Here is a 13,196-nt window from a genome sequence, read left to right as displayed (position 1 = left end):
ACCAAGTCTCCTCCCCTACGTTTACAATAATTTTGGGCCTGGTGCCAAGTCATGGTCGTGCTTCTTGCAAAATAGCAAAAGCCATCGAACTGCCTCTACCCCAAAGGGCAATACACCGGGGAGGAAATTCACTGATTTATGAGGAATTTTGACGAAAAGTGCGCCTCCGATGTTGATAATAGTCCAGCTGGACCCTCCCTGACGGAGACGTATGCAACTGAAATTTTTGGTAACCTTCTTAGGATGCATCCAGGCAGAAAACTCCAAAGGACTACAAAAGACGTTTCCATCTGATTACGTTTCATAGCTACGAGCATTATCGAGCTTATGAAATCAGAGAATTTTCTCAGATGAGTCACAACCATTTTTCGGTCGGCCGAAAAAACAATGAATATTGGGTAAAGTTTGTGCTTATTTATCTGTATACCTGATACACATCCTGAAGCAAACAGTACGATACAAAGCGGAAGAATCTAGTGAATTTTCATCTCGGTTCCTGTCAAGTGTCGCTTGCTGTGAAAAAGCGAATTCTTCCAGAAGAGGATTTCACTCTCGATAACACAACTGGTATGAGATAGGAAACGGAGTTCACGGTATCATACACACTCAAATGAACAAGTTAAAACGAGAACAAAGAGGAGGAATATTTAATCAGTTTGTCTAGTAAACAATGAAGCTTTATCTGAAATTTTACAAAACTTGAACTTTCGACAACTCGTGCCAAGATCTATCAGGTTAGATGTTTTTTAAGTGAGGTTGAATGAAATGAGAAAAGGTATTCATTAAAGCGCTCGGCGCCGTTTTTCAGAATTCCTTGATTCTCGGCCTTTTTACAACTTCGAAATACCGCATTTCTTATGTTCTTCGAGAACTAACGTACGTTGAGGAATCCAATTTGCGGAACTCCATTTTACCCCAGTTCTACTATGATATTCAGCTGCAATGGAGCAGGGAAAGAATTTCGAAGGACTCGTGCGATGCTTGAGGTCATAAGAACAGGGAGAGAAAACGCACGACTTTTTCAAGGGAACATAAAAATATTATCTTGACTTATTAAGATGACGCATCCAAAACCGGCGTCGTCTGAATTTCATAACGGAATTCTAACGAAGTTGATTACCATAAACAATATATTTTCCCCCAGGGTGGCCGATAAAATGATAACCCGAGATCCAAAACCGAAGAGTTAAATCTTAAAAAAGAAAAATTTAGAATTGTTTCCAATATAAAAGAAGAAACCGTGCTCAAGCGCTTTTCTTGAATGACTGTAAGAAAAACGTCGATACGGCAATACCTTTTGTTATTAGGGAAACGTCTGCCTCAAACTGCAAGACAAGATTGATGGAAACAAGATTGATGGAATCTTCGATTTGTAGAAATTACTACATTAAAGTGTAAGACGAATACCATCGTAAATCGCTTTGGTCGAAGATGCGACAGCTAAGTATATAGTTAATGAAGATAGCATTAAAAGCGATAAGAGAACGTTTGTTCTACTCTCAGTACATTAGCATGTTTATGCCGCGCTCTTAGTTATAATATGAAAAACTAAAGATTTTGTTGATAACTGCATATAGGAACCTTGCTTTCTCTCTGGACCGTTTCTTGGGTCTTGTTAGAATAGAGTAGTTCAAGCACCACTCTGAGTCTCTGTCTAACTGTCTTTCTCTCTCTTTCAGCTCTAAGTAACGCTCATAAACATCCTGTCGGTAGGCATGATTGAGCTCACGGGAGAGGGAACATATATTTAGAACGCCAACCCAAACAATTTCGCAAGACATTCGAAATGAACAACAAAGTACTTGAAAAACAACCAATCTTCGAGAACAAAACCCTAAACAAAACTTCCTGATGAGGACTCTAAGCAAGGACAAGGAAAAACCCAAACACGTCTAGTGATGACGATTATGGTACTAGAATTAAGCCCTATTACGACGGTCAAGGACACACTACTCAAAAGGTAAAAATAAACGTGTGGTCTTGCAGCACATGATAAACCAAGGCTAATGAGACTCACACAAGGATTTCAAGATAATCTAACAGCAATTCCCAAATACGTCAGAACATTTCAAATTTTAGTAGTTCCCAAACACTTCTAATATTAGGATAATGTTAGTATTAGCTGTCATAAAGTTTGATATTTTGAGTTATGTCATTAACCTTCCACATAATGGTCAGCCAAATGTCTTGGTCAGTTTCCAAATTGCTACAGAACTAGTCTTAACGACGGCGATGAGACATAAATGTGGTATAAACGTGAGTTTGATGGTTGGAACCAATGTTTTTTATAAAGGCATTTTGTAAAGGAGGTGACACTTTTCTTCTTTGAATGGATAACAGGTAAACAATCTTCGTTGAAATATACTGTTTAAAACATGTTTTGTAGTTTTTGTAGACGCGTGTATTATGGCACTTCTTGTTTGTTTTAATCGAGCGCGAAGCGAAAACTGTCATAGAATTTAACCGAATTCTAATACTCGTTGTGAAATTCTGCTTAATATAGCTCTTTTAGTTTTCAAAGCGCGCGTGCATTGATTCTATCTGTCTTCAATCAAGCGCGCGGTACGCAACAAAGTAGCCTGTCTACAGCCGCCCCCTCTTAGGTCTCGCTCACAAACAAATCCGTCCGTAACAGATTTACGCATTAACATGCACGCATCAGCGTAAATTAAAAGGTGTCTACAAATGTTTTCACAGTTTTGCACTGAACTCACGCATTTACGAGGGTAAATGGTAGACAGTAAGTAGATACGCGCCAATAAACATGAATAAACTTAGGTGATACAATACCGCCGCTGACGTTATTGATGTGTTTTTAACCTCTTTCTGCGTACATTTTTTGCCAAATCGCGAAATCTTTTATCGGACAGTGTGTTATCATATTCGTAATAAACAAATCGGACTTCTGCTGCGCGGTCGTCCGATTTCGTCATCACTCGTATGATTACAGACCGAATTGGACTCCACTCAGTCCTATTACTATTACTTATTATGCACACAAAGAATTAAGTCTGACTTGCATAGCGCGCGCGAGATTTGAACTGCTCTTATACAATGAAAGACAAATCTGTGAACGGCGAATTCGTGATTCGATAGTCCGTCGAGCGAGAAAGTGAAAGTTTCCCCCTCCAACTTTCTCGCTGCTATTTTCTCCTCTCAAATGTTCTTTTCGCTGTCCGCTTGGAAAATCATGATCGTACAGAGTAGAGAGGGACTGTTCGTAGTTTATGACTGCATGGCGAACGCCTCGCTCCCTTGGCTAAATGTATGCTCTCGTCGTCAGTACCTAGCGTAGTGCGTCTCTGGATAAATATTTAAATATATCTTTGGCCAGTTTAAAGCAAGACAAAAGCAAACAGTGGCGATATCATAGTTTTAAGCTACCGCCTTCTAAGCTTTAATATTGTTCACCTCTATGCAACCGTCGCCCCTACCCGTCCCCCGCACCATGGTTATTTGCACCGAACGAATCCTACCAGTATCACCCTCCCCAGGGAGAATTTGTTTTTCCTTCGGTCTTTCCGAGCGTTAAAATTTCCCGCTCGTATGCTAATGAAAACTTCGACAAATCCCTCACGTGTTCTGAAGCTGTTTGCGCCATTGTTCAAAAATGGCCATATAAGGTCATCTTTCGCTTGTGTAACAAAGCCTATTGTTATCAATGTTGAGCCACTTTTCTTGAGACGATGAATAGGCTAGGATTTTGTTTGTGCGAGATAGCCGGGTAACTAATTATCGTCCATCAAGAACTTGCATATATGCTCCGAACACTTTGAGACTAAACAAATCGTGAAGACACTTTCTGGAATTAAAGGGTTAGCACACGGCAGGGTTCGAACCATATTTAATCAGAAGTCCAAGTCAACGCGAAAAGAGGTCGAATGAGCGGAGAAAACGAAACACTAGCGAAGACATCAAAGCCAAAATTTTCCGTGTTTCTACTGATATTGCTCTGGAAGACCACGACTACGTCCTTAAGGAAAACAAAGTTCATAGAGCAGAAGCTCTCAAAGAAAAGGACTATGTGGTTGTTTCTTTCCAAACAGACATTGACCTCCAACGAATGGTAAATATGATAAAAAATTTATCGATGGTAAGAACTGATAACAAAACAATTCGAAACGAACTCAGTAACAAGCCAGAATTGAAACGGAAACTTTTCATGGATGATGTACTGATAAATGACAAATCTGTGAAATTGTTCACAGGATTTCCAACTTTTACCTGTCTGATGCCATCATCAAATAAATCGTGGTACTTCAGATCATTCACATTCCCCTCAGTAAATAAGCGAAAACCCTCAAGACTTTTATACGACCATTAACAGTCTTCAACGTAGCCATCTTTTCCAACCAGATAGTGGTAAATATCGGGAAACCTGAAGTCTGGAATGCCGGTGAAGTCATGAGAATTTCGTTCTTGCAAAGCTCTAGTAGTTCTGCCCTTTTCCTACTCCTACCGTTCATAGAAATTTGAATACCCCTTTCCTTTAAAAATTTCCGTAGCTCTGGAACTTTCACATTTGTGAAGGCATCATTCGCCGCCATGTTGAGACGACTCCTATTCCCCTCAGTATCGACTTGATGCTGAAAACTAGTTCCCGGACTTTCTCGCACAAACAATTCGAAACTAGCCTATCAGCACATTTTTTTTTCTTTCCTCAAATTATTTTAGATTGAGGTTATTCTCAACGTAGATGGGCTTTAAATTATTATTATCAAGGGTTCAATAACAGAATACAACTGACAGCTTGCATCTTGGGCATCTACAATGTAAGACCATGTTGGCTGAAGCATGCATGAGACACAGAGGTTCTTCCCAACCTCACGCTCAGCCGCCTTCCATGATTCTTCTCCCTACTTGCTTTTCAGCAGCCTATGGAGCAACTAGGGAATGAGCTCAAAAGATGATGTCAGATGTATACCAAATGCAAAGTTATTGCTTGTTTTTTCAGGGTCAAGGCATCCTTGTGGAGCTGAGTGTCAGCTTAGTTATATCATTTAAAGATGGATTATATGCAGCTTAGCGAGGTGGTCCTTGGTTTAAAAGAAGAGGATGCAAATCGTCCCCGTCCTGAAGAAATGAACGCTGTAGATTCAAACAGATAGTCGTGCTGTGCAGGAAGACATCAAAATTTCTAGAAGTGATGAGTCTTCCGTCAAACCAAATGCATGTAATGCACACTGAGACCACGAATAACTCTGAGTTCTTATACTGCGCTAACTCTGACAAATTTTTCTATCGATTTTCTCTACTTTTGACTTAAAAATGACTGGTATATTGAAAAACAAACACCAGTTTGCATTCGTAAAATGAAAAACGGCTAAAGATGGCTTCTGTTTTCATTTTCAAATCAACCTGAGGAAGTAAAATGTTCCCTCTCAGAAACTCTACGCCATGTTTGAAACATTTAAAAAAAAAATGTGTGAAAAATCTATATTGTCATTTCAAGAAATGTCGTATTTTGTAGTCTGATAACGGAATGTTCCAAATGCCAAAAGTAAACTGACTGATTCTCAAGCGATGACTATTGATGACCTGTTTGTGTAAATTAGAGGTGACAGCGTCCTACAGAACATTAAAACAAGCTTCAACATTCATGCAAATGCTTTAATGTAAACTAAGTATCCCTTTACACCATACAATTCATTTGTATTTTATTACAAAATTATTTACAAAGAAAAAGGCTAACATCCGGCCATCTTGATCCAACGAACTTGGTCAATAAATGATTTATTGCATGGCAAAAATATTTCGCTAAAATAATAAAATAAATGATAAAAATAAAGAATTACTTGTTTATTTTTGATCGCTGAGAAAGAAAACCCGCTGTGAGCATGTATACTTGTATTTCATTCGAAAAATTGAAAATAAAGTGATTTGATAAGTTTTCTTCTATCGCCGATATTTTACATAAATTATGAACTTTGTATGTCAGCTCCACACAATTGTTTCACTTGCGCGGGATCAAAGCGGGCAATCCCGAATGAACAAGAAGGGCCCTATCTTGCCCACTTAGGTAGCCAATCAGAACCATGATTCGCTTCATATTGCCAACAGGCGCTGCCAGCTATAAAACACCATTGTGATCCTAAGAAGTTATAGTAACTTGACAGCAGGCTCTAATTAATAGCGTCTCAGAACGAGTGTTTCTTCGGCTGCGAATAAGTTTGAAGTCTTGAGCAACGCTAGCCGGCGAGGGGTCTCGCACTGATGATTATTTGTACCATACCCCCCGAAAAACCTCTCTCTGAACTCGTCTCAAAACTTTCCGCGGGCGAAGTAACGCTCGGCCCGCTGCGCTGACAATAAGGTTGCTGCTCGTAGGCTCAAGTTACAGCGGCGTTTGTATCATAAGGCCTCTATGAAGGGACGTACCAAGGATGGCGGGACTTTTGTAGAGGGGCTTCAGACACGGTCAGACAAAACAACAAGAAACGCTCAATCTCTCATGTTTATGCTTTATTGTAAAACAAGCATTCCTGTACGCCTTTACCCGAAATCAAAATGTCCCCCTAGCAAAATTGCTTTTTTAGGCTTTGTGTCTTGGCATTTCTACTTTAGCAGCTTAAGCGAGCCTTTTACACACCAGGCCACAGAGCAAGTTAGATGGTGCCGTACAAGGGAGGTCATTCCAGTAACCGTTTGCCCTGATTGGCATAGAGGAAGTATGCCCAGTCCACATGTTGCTGCATGGTTCCCGGGATTTTCCATTCGGTTCATTTGGAGCCCAGGCTTTGTAGACTGGAACAGAGTAATCACTCCAGTAAAAGTCGTTAGCGGTCCACATCAGGCCGATCCACACTTGTTGCCTTGTTGGTGCAAACTTCCTCGCGAGGGCTAGGACAAACTCGTTTTCCCGCGCATTGGTAATCTTTACCAGGTCTCCTCCCAGTCTTCGACAGAATTGTTGGGCATGGTGCCAAGTCATGGATGTGCTGCTTGCATAATAGCAAAAGCTGTCGAGCTGCCTCCATCCCCAAGGGCAATACGCTAGAAGATAAATTCAATTATTTTAGTTTAATTAAAACAGCATATACGTTTTTGGTGCGATGATACTTCAGCTAGACACATTTTCATGATGATATATGTAACTGCAGGCTAATAAGACCAACAATGTGGATAAATTTTGGTGGATAAATTTTGATGAATCTGAAATTTTTAGAAATCGGAGAATTTTTTCTCTTCCTAAATGTTGGGTTAACTGCTCTGTGTACCTGAAACACATCCAGCCGCAGACAAAAGCACGATACAAAGTGGAAGAATCGCGTAAGTCCTCATTCTGGTTCTCGTCAGTTGATAAGGAGGTGGAAGGTTTTGAAGCAGGTTGAAGGTTTTTTCACTCTCAGTGTCTTCACCTAATCGATGGAACGATCAGTATGAGCTAGGGTACGGTGTTTACGGACTTATATGCAATCAAATGAACAAGTCTGGACGAGATCATGGAGGCGGAAGATGTAACTTATATTTGTCGAGTAAACATAAAAAATCTGCTCGAAAATTTTCCAAAATTTTGACCGTTCCGGCAACTCACGTATAGACGTACTAGCAGGCGAAATACTTTTTTATGGGAGGCTGAATCAAAAAAAAAGGAAAAAAAAAAGATAATAACCGTCAAGTTGAATGTCAACTGCTTTCTTCTCTTTAGTCCTTGATTCTGCCGGCTGTTTTTCAAATCCGAGTTACCGATCACTGATCAATTACTGATGCGTTCGACGTCGATTTTTGATTTCAAATTAGAAAATATGACGAGCCCTGGTAACTTCAGCCTTACAGTTTGTTATTATATAAGTCGCTTCTCTCCCATCATTTTAAAGTGCCACGAATGACATGAAAATATGTGTCGCAGTGGCAGTATCGTTGTGATCACTGGTTGTGATAATCTGCTTCGCGTTCGCCTTTACTAAATATCGGCTTTTACATTTCAAAATGTCAAATCAATTGACAGCGATCATACACAAACTTTCGTCGCTCACAAGCAATCCTAGTTACCTTTTGACTGAGATCCTCGACCAAAAGACTATTCTAGACCACAAAATTATTTTGAAAGCAGAGACTAATGTATCATGTACCGTGGGAAGCCTTCGACTGACCGCAAAAGATGAAGAGATTGGATGAAAAGTTTAAAGGGCATGTAAACCCAAAAATATATGTTTTTCTTATACTATGTAAAAAGTGGCGTAGAAAACGAATTTGAAATCAGTTTTGTCCAATTCGACTTATTTTAGGAGAAAATCGGCATTTTCAACTGAAATTCCATTTCCGGTAAAAACAATAGCGAGAAGTCGTGACGTAAGCGGTGGAACCAAAATATTGCGCAACACATATTCCCCAGTAGAACTGGTGTGGGAGTTCGTGTAAGTAGCGGTAGTTCGGAAGATGTTTTTTCAGAAGATAGCGACTCGAATGCCTTAAGCTTAGTACATGACAGCGCTGGGGATAATCCAGAATCTTCAGGAGAGTCTGGGCCACGTCCTTAACAATATGAGCCGCGTAGGGTTCACCGAAGCGATCCGCACGAAGACAGTACAGAACATGTCGACAGCGATGCGACCGTCTCGGAAACTCAGACTGGTGTTTAATTTACTTTGTGATTTATTTGTATTTAACATGAAAATGCAATAAAGCGAGGGTACAATCTAAAGGAATGCAACAAAATTTTTTAAACTTGAGCTTCTGAGAGTGTTTTATATAAAATTATCAAAGGTGCGAGTGTGGAACTTGTCAACCAATGCCGACAACTCATGAAAGTGTTTGTTGTACGGAAATCGGGCAATTGTGGCAAAATGGCCTGAAACCCAGATAAGTTGTATCACTGAGCATCCAGGTTTTCAGTCAATTTGCCTCGATTTCTGGGTGCTGGAGACGGCCAAGTACGCTTACAGGCAGAAGCAAAGCACAGATAATCACACCCGAAACGACTGAGCTAAATATTTTCTGTTTCATCTGTTTTGTTACATTTTGAGATCGATTTACTTGAGTTGTTTCTGCCATTGATTTAATAATACTAAAGTTGTTGAGCTAGTTGTTTTTCGCTTCTTTCCTGGCAGGAAATTTCGCTAAATTGCCTACAGATAGCTTGTTCGTTGGTGTTGGGGATATCTCGGCAAACACTTTAGGGTCGCTGTGCTATCTTGTGCGGTAAACAATATCCTTCATCTCAGAAGCATTTCCATTGATAAACAAGTTGTATCATGTACATTTCCTTGTGTGGCCTTCATAATTATCCAACCCTGTTTGTGTTTGCTTCGATTTGAAATATTGAAAAGATAGTTTTGCAAGCTGAAATCAGGATCTTTTAAGTTGTACTCAAAATGATGAATATTATCCTACTGACCTTTGAATGTATTTTCACTGCTGTGAAAACCGCGACACAAATTCTTCTGCTGTTTCTCTGCAGGGTTTCTCAAAGGAAGCACTAAGTGGGACTGGCATGGATTTTCTTATAGAACATTAGGGTTGATTATGGGATCCTGTATAGAATTCTTTGTATAGAACCGACAAAATTCCAGATCACGTTATTACACACTGATATCAACGAATTGAATTCTCTTTCTTTGATACGTGTTTCGAATTCAGGCAAAGGTTCAGACATGTCAGTGTCTTTTACGGGCTCAGCGCTGGCTCCCAAACAACTGGCTTCCCCATAATCTTTCATTAGATGAGAAAAAAGATGTTTTTAGAGAACCAATAAAGCTATTGTTGTTTAATTAACGAAACGTTCTCATGTAAATCGATTTTGTACTTTCTCTGTTGACCTCTAACTTTTGAAGAGCTCAACTTCTTTCTAAGTTTGGTCAGCCACTTCCGAATCCTCGTCGTCTGCCGACTGTATGGGTTGTTTTTCGTCTTCCGAATAATTTGCTTCTGGTGAGGCCTGAATCGTCGGTACAGCACCAGGAAGAAAAATGACTGCTACAAACAACAGAACGTTCGAACGGCTCGACGAAATCGGCTATTTTCACTTTTCACAATTTCACAAATTTCGCTTCATTTTGCGTCATTTCCAAATTTGCGTCATTTGGAAATATTTGCATTGTATGCCCAGTTTTGTTTGAATCAGTACAAAACTGGACGGCACAACGCTTCACCATTACGAAAAATTGATTATATTGAAGCAAACTGTAAGTAAAAAAATCATGACGAGACCAGCAAACAACGGCTGTAGAAAAGACTCCTTCGTGCCTCACGCGATTAAAAAACGAGACTTTAAGGGTCCACCCGTGACGTCACAGGAAAGATGGCGCCATTCAAGATGGCGAATGTTTCGAATTTGGAAGAGCTTTTTACAAAGTGAAAATGGACTTTTGAGAATAAACGAATGGTACCTTTGGTGTACTTGATATATTTACTAAACATCTATGTGAAAAGAAAATGAACGTTTTTTGGGTTTACATGCTCTTTAAGTACGGCTCGCCAATTTCTTGATTTAAGATTTTGAACGTTATAAAAGTGTGTAAAATTGCAATCCTATAGTTCCAGAATGCACTAAGTTTATTGCTGCGACGACTTATCGAAACATAGGAAAGGACGCTTTTATCATATCTTGAACAGTGAACAGCACTTCAGAGGAATTTATGCTTTGATTATTCTGAAAAACAAACATTATGAGCGTCTACTTGGTTGAAAAATACCGCAGTTTTTTCTTGGCGTAGATATTTTTGTTCTTGAAGAATTAAAAAAAAAATTAAATGAGGCGATTTACGGCCGTCTGCACTTGTTACTGATCAAATGTGTTATGAGGCTCTTGTCTTCTTCTGTTTATTAGATACTGGTTAATTACAAGGTTCTCTCGGAGATCATGAAGCGGAAAATATCAATTGATAGGCAGAGTTTATATTCTCTGGCTAATAGGCGAATCCCTTTGTAGCCTCTTGTCAAACTGCATGCCTCATATGCCGCAGAGTAAAATGCACCTGAGTGAGGACAAAGCGACCCTCCACGAAGTCTTCCACATTTTCAGTCGCACTGATAAAAATAATTCATCAGTTTGGTCGAAAATAATTCAATTTCGACAGCTTTACCTAAGATGATTTCCATAAAGTTCTACTTGTTGTTCCGTCGAAACTTTGCTTTATTTTCTTTCCAAAAAAAGAAACCGGAGATTGGAGAAAAAAAATAGTGGGATTCCATGCGATACAAAGCGTCGGAACCAACCATATCAGCTATACTACAGCATCACCGAAGATTATGTTGAGTGCACTTATTTCGCTTCTGTTGACGAAAAGTCTTGAAATGTTGCCACGTATCTTTGACTTGAAACATGACTAAGTTTAATTATTGTTTAATTTTTGCCATACCTACGAGTTGAAATGAACAAAGAGCCCCTGACTCCGGCACTCAAGGATAAAGGCTAAATTCAGTTAGTGTTGTTTCCTGGCCCTTGGAGCTGGAAACTCAAATGAGATAATTTCAGAACAAATCCCTTATTTTCCTAACGCCACAAAATCTTACGTCTGTTTACGCACTACTTTATTTGAAATCAAATGCGTATCTCAACATGAATAAACTTCAAAGGTCCTCATGAATGTCAGCTATATTTTGAGATGTCTGAGTGCGACAGCTGACTATTAGCTTTTTACAATAAATTTGGTTTTGGGTTCCTGCTCAATATTTGTTTAGTTTAATTTTATTTTTTCCATATTGATTTTTCTAAGGAAATCTTGAGAGACAGAAATCTTCCCCAAGATGGCTTTTAATTGCCGACTGCTGTTTCAGTTAGAACGTAGTTCGCCTGTGGGATAACCGTAGGAAAATATTTGCCTTTCGTAAAGAGAGTAAAGAAGAACGTGAGATATTTGTTACACATAGGGAGTGTTCGCACACAGGAAGTAAAACTGTGTGATGACAAGAAAATACGTCTTAATATGGTTTTCAGGGCGAATATGCAAACATCGCTTTATCATAGGCTGCGGTCGTTGTCGCATAACCCGAATAAATGTTTTTATTTTGGAGCATTAAAGAAATTAAAGCGCGAAATAAAACAAAATTCTTCCTTTGGTTAAGAACGCTAAATTTTTTATGAAACCACCAGGTAAACTCTATACAGTGTAAATGATTCAAGGGGTTGTTTTCGTTCATTTTCAAGTAGATGAAAACGTACATTCCCCTTTTCAGAATGGGACATGAAGGCCAGATTTCCGTCGAGATCAACAATTTTACACCAGAAACCAGACAGTTATTCAAATGGGAACTGGCGTGTCTAAAAAACAAAACTCTTGGGTTGTCAAACAAACGACGTTATGCTTTTCCGTTTTTACATATGTATCAGTTAAACATGTGTTTGACATGCGGAAGGATTATAAGTCATTTTATGTAATGTAAACAACAAATTTCTACCTAGAACATGAAAAGATTTGATGCCCGCCGTTTTTATTAAATGATTATTTTTACTTAGTCGCTGTATTCTGCAATATCTTTGTTTTTTTAAAAAAGGAGAAGCTCGAGGACTCAGCGATGTGTTTAAAGGAATTTCACCGCTTATAGGTCACACATCAAGTAAATCACTGATCAATACTAATGGTTCTCGATTAAAAAGGAGCGTAGAGAAACAACGAGATTTGTCGAAGGGATGATAGGTATCTGACATTTAAGTTCAGTGTTTTCAAGATTAGTGGAATTTTTAATAAACCGTCGCTAAACCTCTCGTATCTCCCACTTGTTTGTTAAATAACCCTGAGTTTTGTCATAAAAACGTCGTAATAGAGTGGGTTAAAACGCCCGTCAAGGTTCGTTTCACTATTTAATTTCTTATGCCGGTGAGAGAAATACTAAAGAAAATGGAACTCGGAAAAGGGCAGGGTTTACGAGATCGAATCATGGAGAGATCTGTAATCGAACCCGCTTGATGAATTTCGGTTTTTAATTTTTGAGTACTAAGTTGTGGAGGTGAAGAGAAGATTGGCATGTCACTCGGGAAGAAGTGGCTCAAAGAGTCGGCCTTTCGTTATCACTTCCAGGAAGGATTCAGTCAGTACGTTGTTTGATTTTTGACCCGTGCACGATGAACTGACATTGAACATAATGCTGAAGTGACTGGCGCCCTTATTAAAACTAATAACACGATGCGGAAACAACGATCGGGCCGCCTTTTAATTATAATAACTTGTTGATAGTGGGACAAGACATAAAACCCGACGATCTGGGGATCAGTCATAGCTGGAAAAAACAGTTTGGTCGTTTCAACGGACGGATAT

At 39.3% G+C, this 13,196-nt stretch overlaps 1 protein-coding gene and 3 long non-coding RNA genes across 5 annotated transcripts in view; 2 read left to right on the top strand and 2 right to left on the bottom strand.

The window, feature by feature from the left end:
• LOC149047244 (uncharacterized) overlaps nucleotides 1–571 on the bottom strand; it is a 1,287-nt gene extending 716 nt beyond the window's left edge. Inside the window, exon 1 of the long non-coding RNA XR_016185481.1 lies at nucleotides 428–571. This is a non-coding gene — a long non-coding RNA (uncharacterized LOC149047244). The remainder of the gene's footprint in view (nucleotides 1–427) is intronic.
• Nucleotides 572–1,118: 547 nt separating this feature from the next.
• On the top strand, nucleotides 1,119–2,791 carry LOC149047243 (uncharacterized). The gene is made up of 2 exons (XR_016185482.1): nucleotides 1,119–1,394; nucleotides 1,680–2,791. It is a non-coding gene; the product is annotated as an uncharacterized LOC149047243 (long non-coding RNA).
• A 3,654-nt stretch (nucleotides 2,792–6,445) lies between these two features.
• LOC149047242 (perlucin-like protein) lies at nucleotides 6,446–7,459 on the bottom strand. Its single transcript, XM_089202507.1, has 2 exons — nucleotides 7,218–7,459; nucleotides 6,446–6,993 (listed from the first exon to the last, which is right to left on the bottom strand). Exons 1-2 carry the CDS (start codon nucleotides 7,279–7,281, stop codon nucleotides 6,569–6,571), a joined length of 489 nt encoding a protein of 162 aa, XP_089058633.1. The 5' UTR covers nucleotides 7,282–7,459; the 3' UTR covers nucleotides 6,446–6,568.
• Nucleotides 7,460–8,342: 883 nt separating this feature from the next.
• Nucleotides 8,343–9,714, top strand: LOC149047241 (uncharacterized). Of its 2 annotated transcripts, XR_016185480.1 has the most exons (3): nucleotides 8,343–8,574; nucleotides 9,051–9,141; nucleotides 9,401–9,714. It is a non-coding gene; the product is annotated as an uncharacterized LOC149047241 (long non-coding RNA). The 2 variants fall into 2 exon arrangements; XR_016185479.1 differs by lacking the exon at nucleotides 9,401–9,714 and having other exon boundaries at nucleotides 8,433–8,574; nucleotides 9,051–9,198.
• Nucleotides 9,715–13,196: the final 3,482 nt, after the last annotated feature.

Source organism: Pocillopora damicornis, chromosome 4 (genome assembly GCF_964200805.1).
Source record: "Pocillopora damicornis chromosome 4, jaPocDami1.2, whole genome shotgun sequence".
In the NCBI taxonomy this organism is placed as follows: Eukaryota; Metazoa; Cnidaria; class Anthozoa; order Scleractinia; family Pocilloporidae; genus Pocillopora; species Pocillopora damicornis.
This window is presented reverse-complemented; position numbering and strand designations above follow the sequence as displayed.